Source organism: Venturia canescens, chromosome 4 (genome assembly GCF_019457755.1).
Source record: "Venturia canescens isolate UGA chromosome 4, ASM1945775v1, whole genome shotgun sequence".
In the NCBI taxonomy this organism is placed as follows: domain Eukaryota; kingdom Metazoa; phylum Arthropoda; class Insecta; order Hymenoptera; family Ichneumonidae; genus Venturia; species Venturia canescens.
This window is the reverse complement of record NC_057424.1, coordinates 22341273-22356043: the sequence shown is the minus strand read 5'-3', so window position 1 is coordinate 22356043 and position 14771 is coordinate 22341273. Positions and strand designations below refer to the sequence as shown.

General features: G+C 36.6%; 4 protein-coding genes across 9 annotated transcripts; 2 read left to right on the top strand and 2 right to left on the bottom strand.

Moving 5' to 3' along the window:
- The first annotated feature begins 69 nt into the window (after positions 1 to 69).
- On the top strand, positions 70 to 2117 carry LOC122409608 (protein C3orf33). Of its 3 annotated transcripts, none has more exons than XM_043417305.1 (6): positions 70 to 300; positions 394 to 450; positions 683 to 883; positions 957 to 1158; positions 1464 to 1573; positions 1665 to 2117. In XM_043417305.1, exons 3-6 carry the CDS (start codon positions 716 to 718, stop codon positions 1923 to 1925), a joined length of 741 nt encoding a protein of 246 aa, XP_043273240.1. In that variant the 5' UTR covers positions 70 to 300; positions 394 to 450; positions 683 to 715; the 3' UTR covers positions 1926 to 2117. The 3 variants fall into 3 exon arrangements, with proteins under 3 accessions (XP_043273240.1, XP_043273239.1, XP_043273238.1); XM_043417304.1 differs by having other exon boundaries at positions 394 to 454; XM_043417303.1 differs by lacking the exon at positions 394 to 450 and having other exon boundaries at positions 73 to 300.
- A 632-nt stretch (positions 2118 to 2749) lies between these two features.
- Hmu (Hemomucin) lies at positions 2750 to 7075 on the bottom strand. 2 transcript variants are annotated; one of them, XM_043417284.1, is made up of 5 exons: positions 6746 to 7075; positions 6453 to 6631; positions 6108 to 6313; positions 5752 to 6037; positions 2750 to 5421 (listed from the first exon to the last, which is right to left on the bottom strand). In XM_043417284.1, exons 2-5 carry the CDS (start codon positions 6560 to 6562, stop codon positions 4173 to 4175), a joined length of 1851 nt encoding a protein of 616 aa, XP_043273219.1. In that variant the 5' UTR covers positions 6563 to 6631; positions 6746 to 7075; the 3' UTR covers positions 2750 to 4172. The 2 variants fall into 2 exon arrangements, with proteins under 2 accessions (XP_043273219.1, XP_043273218.1); XM_043417283.1 differs by having other exon boundaries at positions 6749 to 7074.
- A 1801-nt stretch (positions 7076 to 8876) lies between these two features.
- On the top strand, positions 8877 to 10431 carry LOC122409612 (uncharacterized). The gene is made up of 3 exons (XM_043417313.1): positions 8877 to 9156; positions 9285 to 9403; positions 9775 to 10431. Exons 1-3 carry the CDS (start codon positions 9153 to 9155, stop codon positions 10012 to 10014), a joined length of 363 nt encoding a protein of 120 aa, XP_043273248.1. The 5' UTR covers positions 8877 to 9152; the 3' UTR covers positions 10015 to 10431.
- Positions 10054 to 14751, bottom strand: LOC122409594 (uncharacterized). 3 transcript variants are annotated; one of them, XM_043417280.1, is made up of 6 exons: positions 14596 to 14747; positions 13862 to 14062; positions 13488 to 13618; positions 12989 to 13238; positions 12790 to 12905; positions 10054 to 12573 (listed from the first exon to the last, which is right to left on the bottom strand). In XM_043417280.1, the coding sequence occupies exons 4-6, from the start codon at positions 13132 to 13134 to the stop codon at positions 10496 to 10498; spliced, it is 2340 nt and encodes a 779-aa protein (XP_043273215.1). In that variant the 5' UTR covers positions 13135 to 13238; positions 13488 to 13618; positions 13862 to 14062; positions 14596 to 14747; the 3' UTR covers positions 10054 to 10495. The 3 variants fall into 3 exon arrangements, with proteins under 3 accessions (XP_043273215.1, XP_043273214.1, XP_043273216.1); XM_043417279.1 differs by having other exon boundaries at positions 13862 to 14751; XM_043417281.1 differs by having other exon boundaries at positions 12989 to 13207; positions 13862 to 14751.
- Positions 14752 to 14771: the final 20 nt, after the last annotated feature.

The window sequence follows — 14771 nt, the reverse complement described above, 5'->3', positions numbered from 1 at the left end:
TTATATCACGTCAGCCGTCAGAGGTCACCTCGTTATGTCAATGTCACTTTTTTCGGATAAATAACGTATATTTACTTTCATAACGTTACGATGTTCTAATTTTATACACTTTAATAATAGAAGTGTTCATTTTTAATTTGCAACTGAATGACTGTATTTCATGTTCACCCGAGTTCATCGTAGTAGAAGAAAATACGCACCGGCATCATCGCTTAGATCAGTTCTTGACGTGTATTGCTGAAAAGTCCCGTGACAGCATTCACACGAGCTCTCGCGTGGAGATTTCCATTTTACTCATTGGTATAATGTTATTTTTTCCTTATCGCACTGTTTGTTATTTTTTCTTATTACATTGATAATGTTTTTATATGAATTATATCCTTAATCGACTAGTTGGGGAATTTCGAAAAACGACAATCCTTCCTAACGACCAGTTGCCAATAAAATTTTGCAAGTACATGTTTTTATCTAATTTCACGGTCTTGAAAATGAGATTTCATTTTAAAAAAATGTAAAAAATTCGAAACGATTTGTCATTCCATTAAGAAAATATCCAATTTGAAGAGTATTTCATCCAGATGACTTGAGGAATGATACACATCGACTAAACTTCATACTAATTCAAATGTTTCGAATTCCCAAAAGTATAACAAATTAATAACCTGAATGTTTTTCATTACAGAAATAAAAATTCTGCTTGCTCCATGAATTAAATATGGCTGCAAACGAGTCAGAATCTTTAACAAAAAAAGATGTTGGGAGGGAAAAAAGCATTATTCATCAGTGCATAGAATTTTTGGAGCGTGACACAAGGGGAATACAAATGTTAACTTATGGAATAACGAGTTTAGGCCTCATGACAGCGCTGTATAGAATTCGTCCAGTAAGTATGTGAAAGCTGAATGACTATTCGTGTATTAATTCATCAATGTATTAAAGACCCATTTTTGTTCTAGTTTGCAAAATTCAAAAGGCCATTCGACATTCCATCTCGGTTTATTAAACTGCGGGTCCCACTGCAGGGTGAAGTGGTGCGGATAGAACCAAGCCATGGAGCTCTGTTGATGATCGATCATACACCCTTGATTAGAATTCCTAGACTGGGAACCCCTCAACTTTTATCTGTCAAAGTTGCTGGGGTCGACGTCACAGGTCACGGTAAATAAATATTTTTTTTATATTGCTCTATTAGAAAAATCATTCATGTATAACTATGTTTTATTATTGACAAAACATTTTTTCATAAATTCATAAATACTTCTGAGTAAAGACAATAAAGTATTTAACACGGTTCCAATTGTACATATATAAATATATTAAAAAATGAATAAATTAAAAGCATTCAACGATGATTGAATTTTATTTCATTATTCCGAATGTGATTATTCAATATCCAACGATATGAAAAACGAATGGTATTATCATGCATATATGCTAATTTGCCAATTTCATTTTTACTTAAGGTATTAGTTGGCTGCAGACTGTAGTGTGTGGCAAAAAAGTCGTCTTTATACCGATAGCCCGAAAAAACGAGTATTTGGATTGCACAATAAGCCTGCAAGAATCAAAAGAGGTACGATGAAAATAATATTTTTTCTACATGAAAAAAAAACCGTCGTTCGGAGGTCGTCGAGTTATTAATAGTTCAACGTATATTTCGACAGAGTACATTATCGATAGGTGAAGAGCTCGTGAGGCTTGGATTCGGTACAGTCGGTAAATTTGAACCTGAAGGATCGAGTGATCAACAAATAGCGGCATACAAAGCTGCTCTCGTCGCCGCACAAAAACGAGCCAAACTCGAGCGAAACGGCCATTGGCACTTCGCGATAAATCCGACCTATCTATGGAAATTGCGATATCTCATTCACGTCAAACTTACGAAAACGTTGCCTGCTAGAATATCCGCTCAGTTAAGCTTTTGAAAGCCGTCTACTGTAAGATCTATTTCGAAAAATTCTAGTAGACACCGAAATCGAGTGGCTTTTTAATTATTGATCGAGTACTTATAACGAAATACAAATGCAAATCCCTGTTGAAATTGTGCATCGTGGTTTCTGTTAACGTTACGATGTTTGTAATGGTGAGAAGTTTATACAATAAAAATGTTTATAGAACGAGTGCGCATTACAATTTACAAAATTTACCAGAGATTCTTCTTAACGTGCTTAAATTTTGCAAAATTTTTAACGATTACACATCATTTTGGGCCAAGTACCTCATTACAGTCCTATCAAGGGTCACTCTGCACTCAATTAGACTGTTATGCAAAAAAGAATCGATTCATTTTATGTTTCTGCGTGGATGGAATCGTGGGGGAAAAGCTAACAACCTATTAAAAAAAATGCAATTCGAAAAGGAGAAAAGTTCAACTTGAGTGAAATCGATGTTAAGGTGTGTACATCTTTTTCGCAAAATATCACGTACTTATTGATACAGGTTAATAAAATACTAACATTACGAGTTAATATTTGTAGTAATGAATTAATGAAAAAATCAACAATATTTTGACAATTTCCAATAATATTTGAATATTTCAACATTGTCTGATAAAACACTCGAACGTTATAAATATTTACTGAGGTATACAGCAAATTTATTCGGAATTCCTGAAAACAAAATTTCAAGTCAACCAAAAGCTGCCACTAAAAATACCTAGTTTAGTCGAAATTCAGATGGAAACGTTGAAAAAAGAGATCGCCAAGTTTTCTGATGGGTAATAAAGTGAAAATTTATTTAATTCTAACGATTGGAAGATTTCATCAAATGTTTATTCGGAAGAACTTCACCGTGTGATACATCAATTTTTATCACACCCCAGAAGGAGGTAATCCAGAATAATATATTTTTCAATCTCAAATATGTATACGAGGCATTCCACACCTTCGCGAGTGGCTATCTCTTAGCTGACCATTTTGATTTTATTCAAATTCTTTTACAATAATAAACTATACAATTTTCAGATTTTTTTCTCACGTCTCACAAGAGATTTAAAAAAAAAACCCGATTTTGCCAAGTTCGTAAACGTCCCAACGCTTCATCTCCACGACTAATTTAAAAAATAGCCTCAGATCCAGATGCGGAATAAACATTTTCGTTGTTTTTTTTCTCAAGGTATGAACGAAAACGAAAAGAATTGATGTAATTACATTTTCTGATACGTTGATTAATTTCGGAGATACAGACATTAAGACTTTTCCCAATTTTCCGGAGCTGAGTTTCTTGAAAATTTGTAACTCTTACATCAACGCTGAGAAAAAAATCTGAAAATTGGCTTGGATAGTGCTGCTGATGGTCTTTATATTACAAAAAACTTTCATGAGATTCAAGCTCGGTGTTACTTGAAATAACTTGGAATGCTCCATTTATTTTAACGAGACATTAGTTAATGGACGTGTCTGGTGCTGGGAAAATCGTCAACGAACTATCAGTAACGATAAAAACCTTGGTTTCGTTTTTAAGAGCGTATCCTTAACTTGTAAACCTACAATATGCATGTATATTTTACAACTACATTGTAGATATATAAATGTGTATATATGTACCAATCACCCATAGAAAACTTTCAAAAAACAATGATATTCTCAACCTTATTTACAGTCGTAGATCACAGTGTCTAGTTTACAATATAAATGTATAACTCTGCGTCGGAATACACTGCTTAGCAGTTTAGTAATAAAGAAAAATTTTTGTTTATCGAGGTTCAACACTGAACTGCGATGGTATTCAATAGCGTATATCGTTGAATCATTAAATTGTTCATGAAATATTACAAATAATGGAAGAATAGAAACTGACTAAATTTTCGTAAGAGTACGAGTCATTTCTGATGGAATTGACATTAACATTGTTGGACTACAATGAAAATTCTTAGATTTTTATACCTCGAGTTTATAGATTCAATATTCAGTTGCCGCATCAGTTTTGCATATGCTCAGCGGCGTTGTGAATGTGCATTAATCTGTTCGGTACCTAATTGATGATATTCTTAAAATTTGTTCTGAAGAAAAACTTTGAGAATAAAAAATATGAAAGTTGTTGCACCCCAGCAATGTTAATGTTTGAAACAGTTGTTTTGTTCAAAATCTTTGTAAAAAAAAAACGACCGAATCGAGTCGACCCACGGAATGTTTTTGGGAATGATATTAGAATAGTGGTTGGTCGATGCAAATTTACATCTCGTCATGTTGTTTCACCTCATGCCCATCCGACTTAGTTTCCTCGATATTTTTTCCTCTGTGTGAAGGTGGTACAGTTGGAGCAGCTACATTAATTGGTCTTGGAAGCTCATCGGTCTCTTCTCTGGAAGGTACTTCCCTCAACGGCTTCATGGATTCGTCATAGATTTCTCTTGGAGTTTCTTGTGGCTGAGGTTTTTGTGCGTGTTCTACGTAGACTTCCGGAGCAGGCTTGGTTTGCTCAACTTTGATTGGTTTTGGGGGAGCTTGAGTGGGTCTTTGGGTGGTTTTTGGAGGACGAGGAGTCGTTGTTACTTTTTGAGTGGAGGTCGTTGGTCTTGAAGTAGTTGTCGTTGGTTTTGGAGTTGTGGTTGGTTTCGGAGTTGTTGTGGTTGGTTTCGGAGTCGTTGTGGTTGGTTTCGGAGTTGTTGTGGTTGGTTTTGAAGTCGTTGTGGTTGGTTTCGGAGTCGTGGTTGGTTTTGGAGTCGTTGTGGTTGGTTTCGGAGTCGTTGTAGTAGGTTTTGGAGTCGTTGTAGTTGGTTTGGAAGACTCAACATGTTTTACCACTTTCGGGGGAGCCTCGCGAGTAATTTTAGCATGATTTTTGCTCCTGACAAATTGTACGCCAGGAAAAGCTTGTTTCACGGGAATGCGAGCAATGTAATCGTTGTATGGTGAACCGAACCAAACATAATCATTGTGAACAAAAGTCGAGCTTATAGCCGACATCTTCTCATCAGAATTGTGCAAAGCGTCCAAAATTTGCCCATTGCCATTCATTCTCAATACCAACACATTTTTAGGATAAAGAAATGAGAAGGTCTGAAAAGATCCGATCGCATGAATAACCTTTTTAGCGATATCGTTAGGATAAAGATCATCCAATAATTTAAACGGTAGTTCTGCTAGACTCAAAAGCCTGGCGATCATTTTTCTCAAGTAAGGATGCGGTCCCAATGTCTGAATCAGTTGAGGATGCTCCGGATCAGCCGGTGTTATTATACTGACGAGATAATTGCCTAAACTGTCTGAATGTATGTTGTCCGGGAATCCTGGAAGTCCATCAAACTTTTCGCTCTTTCCAGCATTTGCACCTTTCAAATGATACTTGACGATCGTTGCCATGAATGTTTGAGCCACTAACACGTAACTCTCATCGTCGCTTAGTTTCACACCATTTGCAAAACCCAGATTTTTTAACAGCACTTCGTTTTTCTTCGTTGCTGCATTATAACGGATCAACCTAAAGAAATCCAATAAAATATCAATAGAGTGAGGATATTTAAGCAGCAGTCATGTTTAATAAGTATTACGTTTTAATCTTTGCAAATAAAGCAACTTTTCGATTAATATGCACATGTGACAACTCAAAAGAATTATTTTAAAACAAAAAAAAATATATGGAACACCGGTTTAGTCAAGCTCAAAAGATCTTGCTTGTAAAAATTTCAAACAGAGTTGAAACAGTTATTATACTCGAATACCTTAAAGAATCAATACTTTTGCAATTAATTATTTTTAAATAGGCTAAAGCTACAAATGAAAATGAAAAATTAACATAAATATTAATTACCTGCCAGAAGGATCAGCGAAAAGAGAAAATATGCCATCAAACAATTTAAAGTCAGAGGAGGAATCGGTCCAGTAGAGATCACCGTTATCGGCAACATCTATGCTATTGAATAAAATAGGTACTTTGCCGTCGATGGGTTTACTGGGATCAAAGATCCGTTCATACTTGCCAGTATCAACATTGACCTTGAAAATACCATAATAAGTATCAACAACATAGAGACGACCTTGTTTATCAAATTTGAGTCCCAAAGGTCGACCACATTTTTCCTCCTCCCAGAGACCAGCTGTAAAAACATTTGAGTATGAGTGATCGCAGTCACCGGTGAAACCACAGAATTTCATTGCAGGACTTACCACAATCCTTGCCAAAACGAACAACGGGCACAATTTTTTTGTCAAGGACTCTACCGACATATCCGTCGTGCATTCCTGTGTAAAGTTGACCATTGAAAGAGTCAAAACTCTCGGCCCCAAGAACTTGACCTTGGAACAATATTTCTGGATTGTTGAGTCGTTCGTTTGGAGCTAAAACACCGGTGTATGCTGGGGGAGGTTTGGTACTATAAAAGTAAAAAAAGCTCTCCTTATTTACCACAATCCAACATTCAAAATGGCATCCGAGCAATTCAAGAGTGAAAGAATTTTTTTGACGCGCGGACGTCTTTTCATTACCTCATTTACATGCAAATAATATTTTACCTGTATTCCGTGAAGGACACATTAGGTGGCAAGCCAGGTGAAAAGGTAATGACCGCGAGGAAAAAAGCGATGTAGACGAAGGAAGTCCCCAGTGACTTGAGGTAACTCATCGTATTTGCGAAATTCAATGGCCTTGGTCAATGTTCAAATTTCGACGATTGTCGCGATCACAATCAAATCTGTACCAAAAAGTTATATTTCTGATTGAATGAAGGATTGTGCAGACGGCGACAATGGTGAAAATTTATAACACATATCTGTATAATGGCGTTGATGAGATTGAAGAGACTTACTACCTGACAGTTAGGGGTCAGTTACGGTCGCCGCCTGTGCGGTGTGATGAGCAGTCAAAACTGAACTGATTGAAATGGCGAGAGACCGGGTACCGCACTTACTGCAGAAGCTCGAGAAAAAAAAAAAAAAAAAATACCAAATCAGCGAAAATGAAAAGATAACGCGTAAAGTGATTCGTGGAAGGTGCCACGCGACTGAAAAGACGTGTCTTGTGAGATAAATTCCTTAAATATTGCTTCAAAGAAGATTGATCGACCGCAGCGCGCATCGGCTTGGTGATAAAGTAACACGAAATTTTTTTAGTATAGTTGAAGAAGAAATAAGAAACTCCGAAGTCCTTTCGACGATTCAGAATCCCAAGATTTCCCTCCTACTCTCTTCCTTTGCTGCAGGCAATTCAGGAATTTTTTGTCACTGGTGATGAGTTTGATTTTTTCTTCTTCAACCTACGGCACATACACTACTTTCATGCACTCATATACTACTATTTGTATCACCCACACACACGCTACGTGTCGAACGCGTTGTTTTTCTGCTGTTTTTTATTTCAATACCCGGTGGACCGCCACCGCCGCCGCTGCTACTCTTGTTTCTTTTATACCTGACGACGTACACGTAACTGTATTTTTAATCGTCACCGTCTACCAAGCTTGTGATGGTCTCATCGCGACTTCGAAATTGACTTCGTATTAAAAATAAATGAAATTTTAACAAAATTTTTATTCATAGGTATTTTGATAATACAACATTTATTCACTTTTCAAATATCGAGTTTAGTTATAAATGCTATTATCTACTGTCATATAGGATAAAAGGAATATATACGTGTAGTTGATTCATTTCATTCAGCTATGGGCTGAATTAGTTTAGCTATACTTGATCCCTTATTTACAATTTCCTTTTGCGTTATTTTTCTTTTACGTCTTTTCCTTTCTCATATTCCGTATATTTTCCTCATCCCACACTTTCTGTTTACAAATTTCTTCATCATATATGCTCAATGTACGACGCTCTTATACGACGCTTATTTGCACAACTGCTTGAGGTTTGTCAGATTTTGTCCTCTGCATTTATATATGTATATTTAATGAAAATTAGTATGTGTATATATGAAATATGTTATCAACATTCAGATAACACGGTGATTATCTCAAAATTTCCAGAGTCATGACATATTTTATCGGGCTTAACACTTGATTACTTTGATTGATTACTGCTTCTCAAAATATAGTTTAGAATATTCGATTGTTTGGGGGTTTTTTCTGAAATTTTTTGTTATTTAATTTGGAGTTGTAGAAAAAGTTTTTTGTACATTATTGTGCTTTGATTAGGCGTTTGAAAATTCATATCTGAAATTTTAAAAAATCGGCTATCTTTAAATGAATAGGGTTTTTTGAAAACTGTTTTAAAATAATCCTGTGATCGTAATAAACCAGTAGAATTTTAATTTTAATTTTATAAGACCGAAAACCATCTTGAAAACTATTTTTTATTTATGATTTTCAATTTTCGTGCGGAAACGCTAGCCGCGCCATGTTTTTTCGGTTTGTGACGTCACTCCGTTAGTAAACAATACAATTGCGAAAGACCAAGTAATAAGATTTGTAAAAATAATGAGTTATAGTGGTAAATCATTGGTGTCCCGTGCCTGAATGCAATAATACAAGTGTAAAAATACCACAAAGATTGTGGATTCATCGCCACCATCAACATATTTATCATTGGTAGATTTGTACTATCTGCTTTCACAAAACCGTTTTCCATAATGCGATTTTAATCAAATGAATGATGAAAGTCCACAAACGTGCATAATAACTTGTAAAATTTCAAAATAACACAGAGCGCACAATAAGAATCTAAAATTGAAGAATGATTTCATAATTGAATTCATAATTCTATAATTGAAAAATGATTTCAATTAAAAAAAAAGTCAGAATTCTAAAATTCATAAGCCAAGCTTACGGAAGTATTTTTTCCGCGGTCACAGTAGGAGCTGTACCGTGGTGGTATTTTGTACCCTATAGTTATATCTGGATATACTTTCAGAACGACTTACCGGTAGCCGATAAAAGTTGCATCTCGGCTTACATGTAAGTTTTTTGAAATATACCGCATACGCGTGTTGTTAGTCGGGTCCGTGGTCGGGTCATTGGTGAAAACGCGCGGGAGAAAAATGTAGCGAGCTCGGCGGCGCGGCGTCGTTGTTTCATACATACCAGCATACCAGCACAACAAGACAACAACGTGACGATGTTTTTATGGAGTTCCACTCGTGTCGCTTGGATATGTGTGATTTCGCTGCCATTAAAACATTTTCCTTAAACAACTACCCGATAAACAGTCATCCATTTTTTAAACAAATAAACATATTCGTGTTATAAATAATTTATTATCAGCTCATCCAATATGGGTAATTGATCATGTTACATAAGTCTTGTTTACCACTAAACTCTACTAATTCGATGCTGTTTACTGTGATCGGGAAACGAATAATGCGAAAATTTCCAACGTTTTTATATTGCTTTTATTGTTGTGTAGATGACCTTGAAAAAGAGTGCGAGAACACTGTTTTTGAAGTTTGTGACGCACGGGAACGTTATCCTAATATGTGTGTTAGTGAACTCACTCGTTGCATCAAGCTCGAGAATGAATTGAGCGTGAGTTTTTTTGCAATAATTTATACGAATTTTTTCATTATGCGAAATCTGTAAATTTGAACTTTAAACAAAATTGCACAGTTCGTTACGGCCTTGAATTTTTTTGTTTTCGTATGCAAATAACACACGAACAATTAAAATTTTCTCCTGTCTAAATCACAAAGTATCAGCCCGTTTTGGCTATTTCTTTGCAAATCTATGAATTAAAAAAAAAATTTTTTATAAAAGATTGTTGTTTTTGAGTGTGCAGGTTCAACAATTTACCTGGCTGAAGATAATATTTACTTGTAATATGAAAATAGATCAGCCATTCATTGATTTATTTCCCTTTGATTTCCTAGTAAAGTCCAACTAACGTAATACAATTTCAGCTAGAGCCTGTGAAACATGGACCTCGGACAAAGATTGGTGCATCTCCGATGTCAAAAGAACAAATGTTGTTTCTAGAATATCTTCAAATTGGATCAAAAAATGAAGTTGCTCCGAAGGAAGAAATAAATAAGAAAATGAAAAGCTTACTAAACAAATTGGACAATCTGACATTGGTGGTTGAGCAAATAGAGAAAGAAAAATGTGAAGAAATGAATCGATTACTTAGAAACCAGAATTGAGTCAATGACGAAAAGATCAAACAAAGAACTTTATAAACGTTCGGTAACATTTTTTTTTTATTTAACAGATAAAACATTCATGCTATCCTTGTAATTTACAATAGGGAGGAACAGTGCCAATCAAATAAAATAATTGCACGCTCCTGCTACAATATTCAATGATGCGATTAAGAAATAACATGAATGAGTCTTATGCGAATTCAACCCTTTCACGCTCCTTCGTGAGACTTTTTGACATGTTTTTTTTCACGGCTTACGATATTGAAGTTTTTAAACGTTGGAACGCAACGAACATTTGTGAAACCACCAGAATATATGAATTTTGACCACAAATGATTTGATTTGATGGTGTAGGCATTCAAATAAAAATGGGTCATCTTTATGATAAGAAAATAAATTGATTGAAAGAAACTACAATTGCGTTTAAACGATTCATGATTTAGTAGCATTAGAATGTAATTTTCATTTAAGAATCTGTGATTTATTGTGCACTTGTACTAAATTTCGTGAAGGAAGAGCCTGATGCAACGTTATTGGGAACATTAGTAAGGTCTAATCGGTGCACAACGACTTTAGCAACGCGTGTCATGTCGTGCATGAATTTCCACATATCCAAACGAACCTCCGGTTCGTCTGTCAACGGTTCATTGGAATTGGCCCCGGCACTGGTGCGTAAACTTTCTCTTCTATTTGGTAGTTTACGTGGCCTTTCATTCGCGAATTCTTGTTCAAATTCCTCGGTAATGTCGATAAGAGGTGACGACGGTGGAGAATCCAGCGCATCTACAATCATACTTTCTCCCTGGGATTCATGATGGAACGTCGGAGACGTGAATGTTTCCGTTTCTGGTATAGTTTCTTTCGTTAGACTTTGAGTTTCGTCGGACCCATTGTCGTTTTTTGAGTCAACGTTATCGTAGCTTTCTAAGCTCAGTCTCTTTCGCTTGAAGCGTTTGTGATTCAGAGCTTTTTGCATCGCTGGTGGAATTTGATCGGACGTTAATATTTCGTTGGAAACTACTCTGGGCGTAGATCGCGTTGTTCTTTCATATTCTGGCATCATTGTCGAGGCTGAATCCAATGTAGGGGAACCTTTCGATACTGGAATATTTTTTGGAGCATCCCCATTTTTTTCCGTCGAAAATATCGCAGGTGTGACATCTTTATCCGCCTCGTTCTTGTCCGAGTCCCAATCATCTTTTTCTTCGTACTTTAATTCCATGCCTACTTCGTCTTCCTCTTCTTCGAGCTCATCTTCCGGTGGGCTATGTTTGGACTCTTGATTCTCTCGATCATAGCTCGCATTCAATTCGATGTCCATCTGTTTACGTGCCTCGATTATTTCCGATTCTGGTCCATCGTAGCGCAATCGTTCACTCAGTACATCTCTGACGTTACTCAGGTTTATCTTGACCAACGGTATTTTGTCAGTGCTCGGCAATCGTTCTAGCGGTTGTCCACGGAGCGGAGATTCTACATGATCTATTTTCGTGTTGTATTTGGGACTGGAAATTCCATGATCCGAGGGTAATCCAATTACCGGAGAATTGAAACCGAATGGTCTATTAATGATTGGTGAACTCGTCATGGCCAAGGGTGACCTCGAGCTGCTATCTTCGGTGTTCTTTGACCTCGAGTCTGGCATCTCAATCTTCGTTATCAAATTCTCGAGCCTAAGTAAACTTGAATTCAACAAACATTTTTCACCCTCTTTTGTTTCAGCTTTGACCGAATTTTCCAATACTTCGTCCATCTCGAGTTTCGTTTTTTGTTCGACTACTGTCACGGTGTCTTGATCTTGCCGGATCGTAAACATGAGGCCTTCCATCACGAGATCGGTTATATCCGCGGATCGAGCAGGCTCCACTTGCGCAGCTCGTGGACTACGCGGCAATGATTTTCCCGGCAAGTCACTTTCGTGATGGCTGGGTCCAGGATTTGATTCAGCCTCGCTCCTATCGACACCACATTTTATCGATGTACCCTTCGAATTTTCAATTTCTTTTTCAATGATGTACTGATAAGGTAGGTCCGCGAAATCCGCAGCGATTCCTTTTTCGGCCGGCGAATCAGGCGGCACTTTTTCTTTTTTTTTCTCGGCATTTCTCCTTCGACTACGACTTTTCGTTCGAGAATGATTTTCGATATTTTCAGTACTTTTTTTAGTTTTAAGTCTTTCGTCAAGATCGTTTTTTCTTTCACTCGCAGCTTCGCGTAACGACGAACGGCTGTCAAATTGCGTCGGTGACCGAGCTTTGGCCGAATTTTTTCTTCTCTCTTCTTCATCCAAATCGGATTTGGGATCAGTCGAATCCTTCTCGGTTGCACTATTCTTCTCTCCTCCTTTCGTTGCATCGACACCCTGAACAAGTTCTTCTACTGGCGTAGCCGAATTTCTCTTCTCAATACTCTTTTCCTCTTCTTCTCCTTGGACAGGAGACGAATCGTTCACTGTTTGTACGGTGAGGACAAACGCGTGAGGGAACGCCGTCAAGTCGGACCTTTCTCGAAATTTCAACATGGCAAACATTTTGTCCTGCCGCATCCATGGTGAATGATCTGCCAATTTTCCAGGTTCCATTATGCATTGAATAAATTGCATGATAAATAGAACAAAATTCCCCAATATTCTTATTCAACATTTTCCTTATTTTTAAATTTTGTTCAAACAACGCTCAAACAAACTCAAAAAAACAGAGAGAGGTGAAAACGAACTCACAGTTATATATGGTTGATAATCTACTGAGAAAAGAATTAATTGAAATTTCAACGTACTGTACGTGACGAGAAGATGTCGAGTGCCAAATTGCTGACCTTGTCGCGGTTGCGACTTGATTATCCGCCTGATCACTTTTGTCAGCTCTTTTGGGTAGGTGACACGTTCGGAATTCCTTGAGAAGTTAATAAAAAGAAATGAAAGAATAAGCGTCGCATTCATATATTCTAAATAAATAGCGAATCAGCAATTTATTACTTGAGGCTTTTGTGCCATTTGAATGTAAATTTGTATATGTGCTTCTTGTGGCAAAGCCAATAAGCCCCAGGGATTGTTAAGAGTGTTCCGTTTCCTCGCTCGACCCAATCAAGCTTGCCAAGCGTCGGTACATGTATTCCAGGCATTTTCTTTCAGGTTTTATTTCGTGGAACAGCGGCACAAGTTTTGTCGTTTCTTTCCCCCCTATCGATTCTCTCACTAGAAACGTCAAATAGTAGAGAACACGATGCTGCCGAAAAATAAAAAATTAAACATCGATGAAATGAAACGTACTGCATACAGAGAGTTTTAAAATCCTCTGCCATTCAAGCGTGTGGTTTTTTGGTTTTTTTTTTTTTTTTTTTCAAAAATCCATAAAAAATATAAATATTTGAACAAAGTGTTCACAGCTAAATTTTAGAATGACCAAAAGTTTATAAGTATATGGAATTTATTCTGAAGTAGGAAACAAATTATACAACACATATATTTATATTACCCCTGTTATGACTTCATTGATGAAAACATCTTGAACCGTATTCCAGGGTAGAAAGGTGCTGGATTCTTGGCTGGAAAATACTCGTTTGCCGATAATTTGTATACCAACAGATTCAACAACAAGAAGACTTTCTACGATAGATAAAAAGAGAAAAATCAGTAACTAGGTTCACTAGAAATTACTCAAAATAGAGAAGTTTGCGTTGCTGTTGTAAAAAAAAAATTGTTCAAAAGTTATGATGACAGTAAAATCTTAAAAAATAATTGGTAAGAAAAATGAGTAATTTTGAAGATATTTATTTGAAAACAGTACACACGATTCCTACAGTCTGACAACGCTAACTTCAATTTTTACATTATATACTGTATATTTACCAATATTTATAGATGAAATGAAGTATTTACACTGAAGAATCAAAAAGAGGGTGTAAATTCCCGCAGGTAAAGTAGGATCAGCAACGGTACATATGATGGCTACAAGAGCAGCCAGAAAAAAATGGAAAACAAAGGGAAATTTTCTGGTGCTCCGTAGGACAAATTTAATGACACCAGTATTATTGGGATATTGATTAATATCTGTAATTTCATCCAAATCGATCAAATTACCGTGGACCCCCCTAAAAGTTTCGACAGGGGTGTTGGAAGTATTGTTTAAACCAGGCGACATGAATAATCCGCAAAATATTATCAAGTGTAAACAATATTTTTTTTCTTGTGGTTACGCGTCTACATACACGGTACGCAAAAAATAAACAATAACTATGATAAACAAAGTTCGTGAACTTTGGGAACAATTCGAAAACAAGGAAAATGATTTTGGTAGAATCTTTTTTTTCACACTTAACCACTAAAGGCACTAAAGTTGGAGTGACTCTGGCGCGTCGGTTGTAAATGGTTCGTTCGCGGTTCGATTTTCAAGGTTCAGGAAATATTCTTATATGCAGTCGTGCAGCAGGGTTTAACGCAGCGTTTAAATTGACAACAAAAATGAAAATATGTGGACATATTTATCGGTTGACGACAAGTCTCGATATTGGTTTGGTTCGTCAACAACCTCCATCACACTATAACTTTTGTCGACTCGACATGATCAATTGAAAAAAATATACCCTAGCCGCGGAATCTTTCGAAATGTTCACCGAGACCCGAGATTCAGCACTTCTGCGTCCCCTCCACGTCTCTTCGCTCTTCCTCCTTTACCTGTCAATTCCTTCTTTCTTCTTTATCTCTATCTCCTTTCAATATTCTAGGGAATGGACAGCCCGACTGTGGAGAAAAAAAAAAT

Bases quoted from the DNA above. Each gene is read 5' to 3' on its own strand.
- LOC122409594 (XM_043417279.1), bottom strand. From the start codon at position 13,134: ATGCCTGGAATACATGTACCGACGCTTGGCAAGCTTGATTGGGTCGAG. The intron at 12,906-12,988 runs GTAATAAATTGC...TAACTTCTCAAG, and splicing joins AAATGGCACAAAAGCCTCAA to GAATTCCGAACGTGTCACCT. The intron at 12,574-12,789 runs GTACGTTGAAAT...GAAAATTGGCAG, and splicing joins ACATCTTCTCGTCACGTACA to ATCATTCACCATGGATGCGG.
- LOC122409612 (XM_043417313.1), top strand. The intron at 9,404-9,774 runs GTGAGTTTTTTT...ATACAATTTCAG, and splicing joins AGCTCGAGAATGAATTGAGC to CTAGAGCCTGTGAAACATGG.
- LOC122409608 (XM_043417305.1), top strand. From the start codon at position 716: ATGGCTGCAAACGAGTCAGAATCTTTAACAAAAAAAGATGTTGGGAGG. The intron at 884-956 runs GTAAGTATGTGA...TTTTTGTTCTAG, and splicing joins CGCTGTATAGAATTCGTCCA to TTTGCAAAATTCAAAAGGCC. The intron at 1,159-1,463 runs GTAAATAAATAT...TTTTTACTTAAG, and splicing joins GGTCGACGTCACAGGTCACG to GTATTAGTTGGCTGCAGACT.
- Hmu (XM_043417284.1), bottom strand. From the start codon at position 6,562: ATGAGTTACCTCAAGTCACTGGGGACTTCCTTCGTCTACATCGCTTTT. The intron at 6,314-6,452 runs GTAAAATATTAT...TTACTTTTATAG, and splicing joins GTGTCCTTCACGGAATACAG to TACCAAACCTCCCCCAGCAT. The intron at 6,038-6,107 runs GTAAGTCCTGCA...ATGTTTTTACAG, and splicing joins TCGTTTTGGCAAGGATTGTG to CTGGTCTCTGGGAGGAGGAA.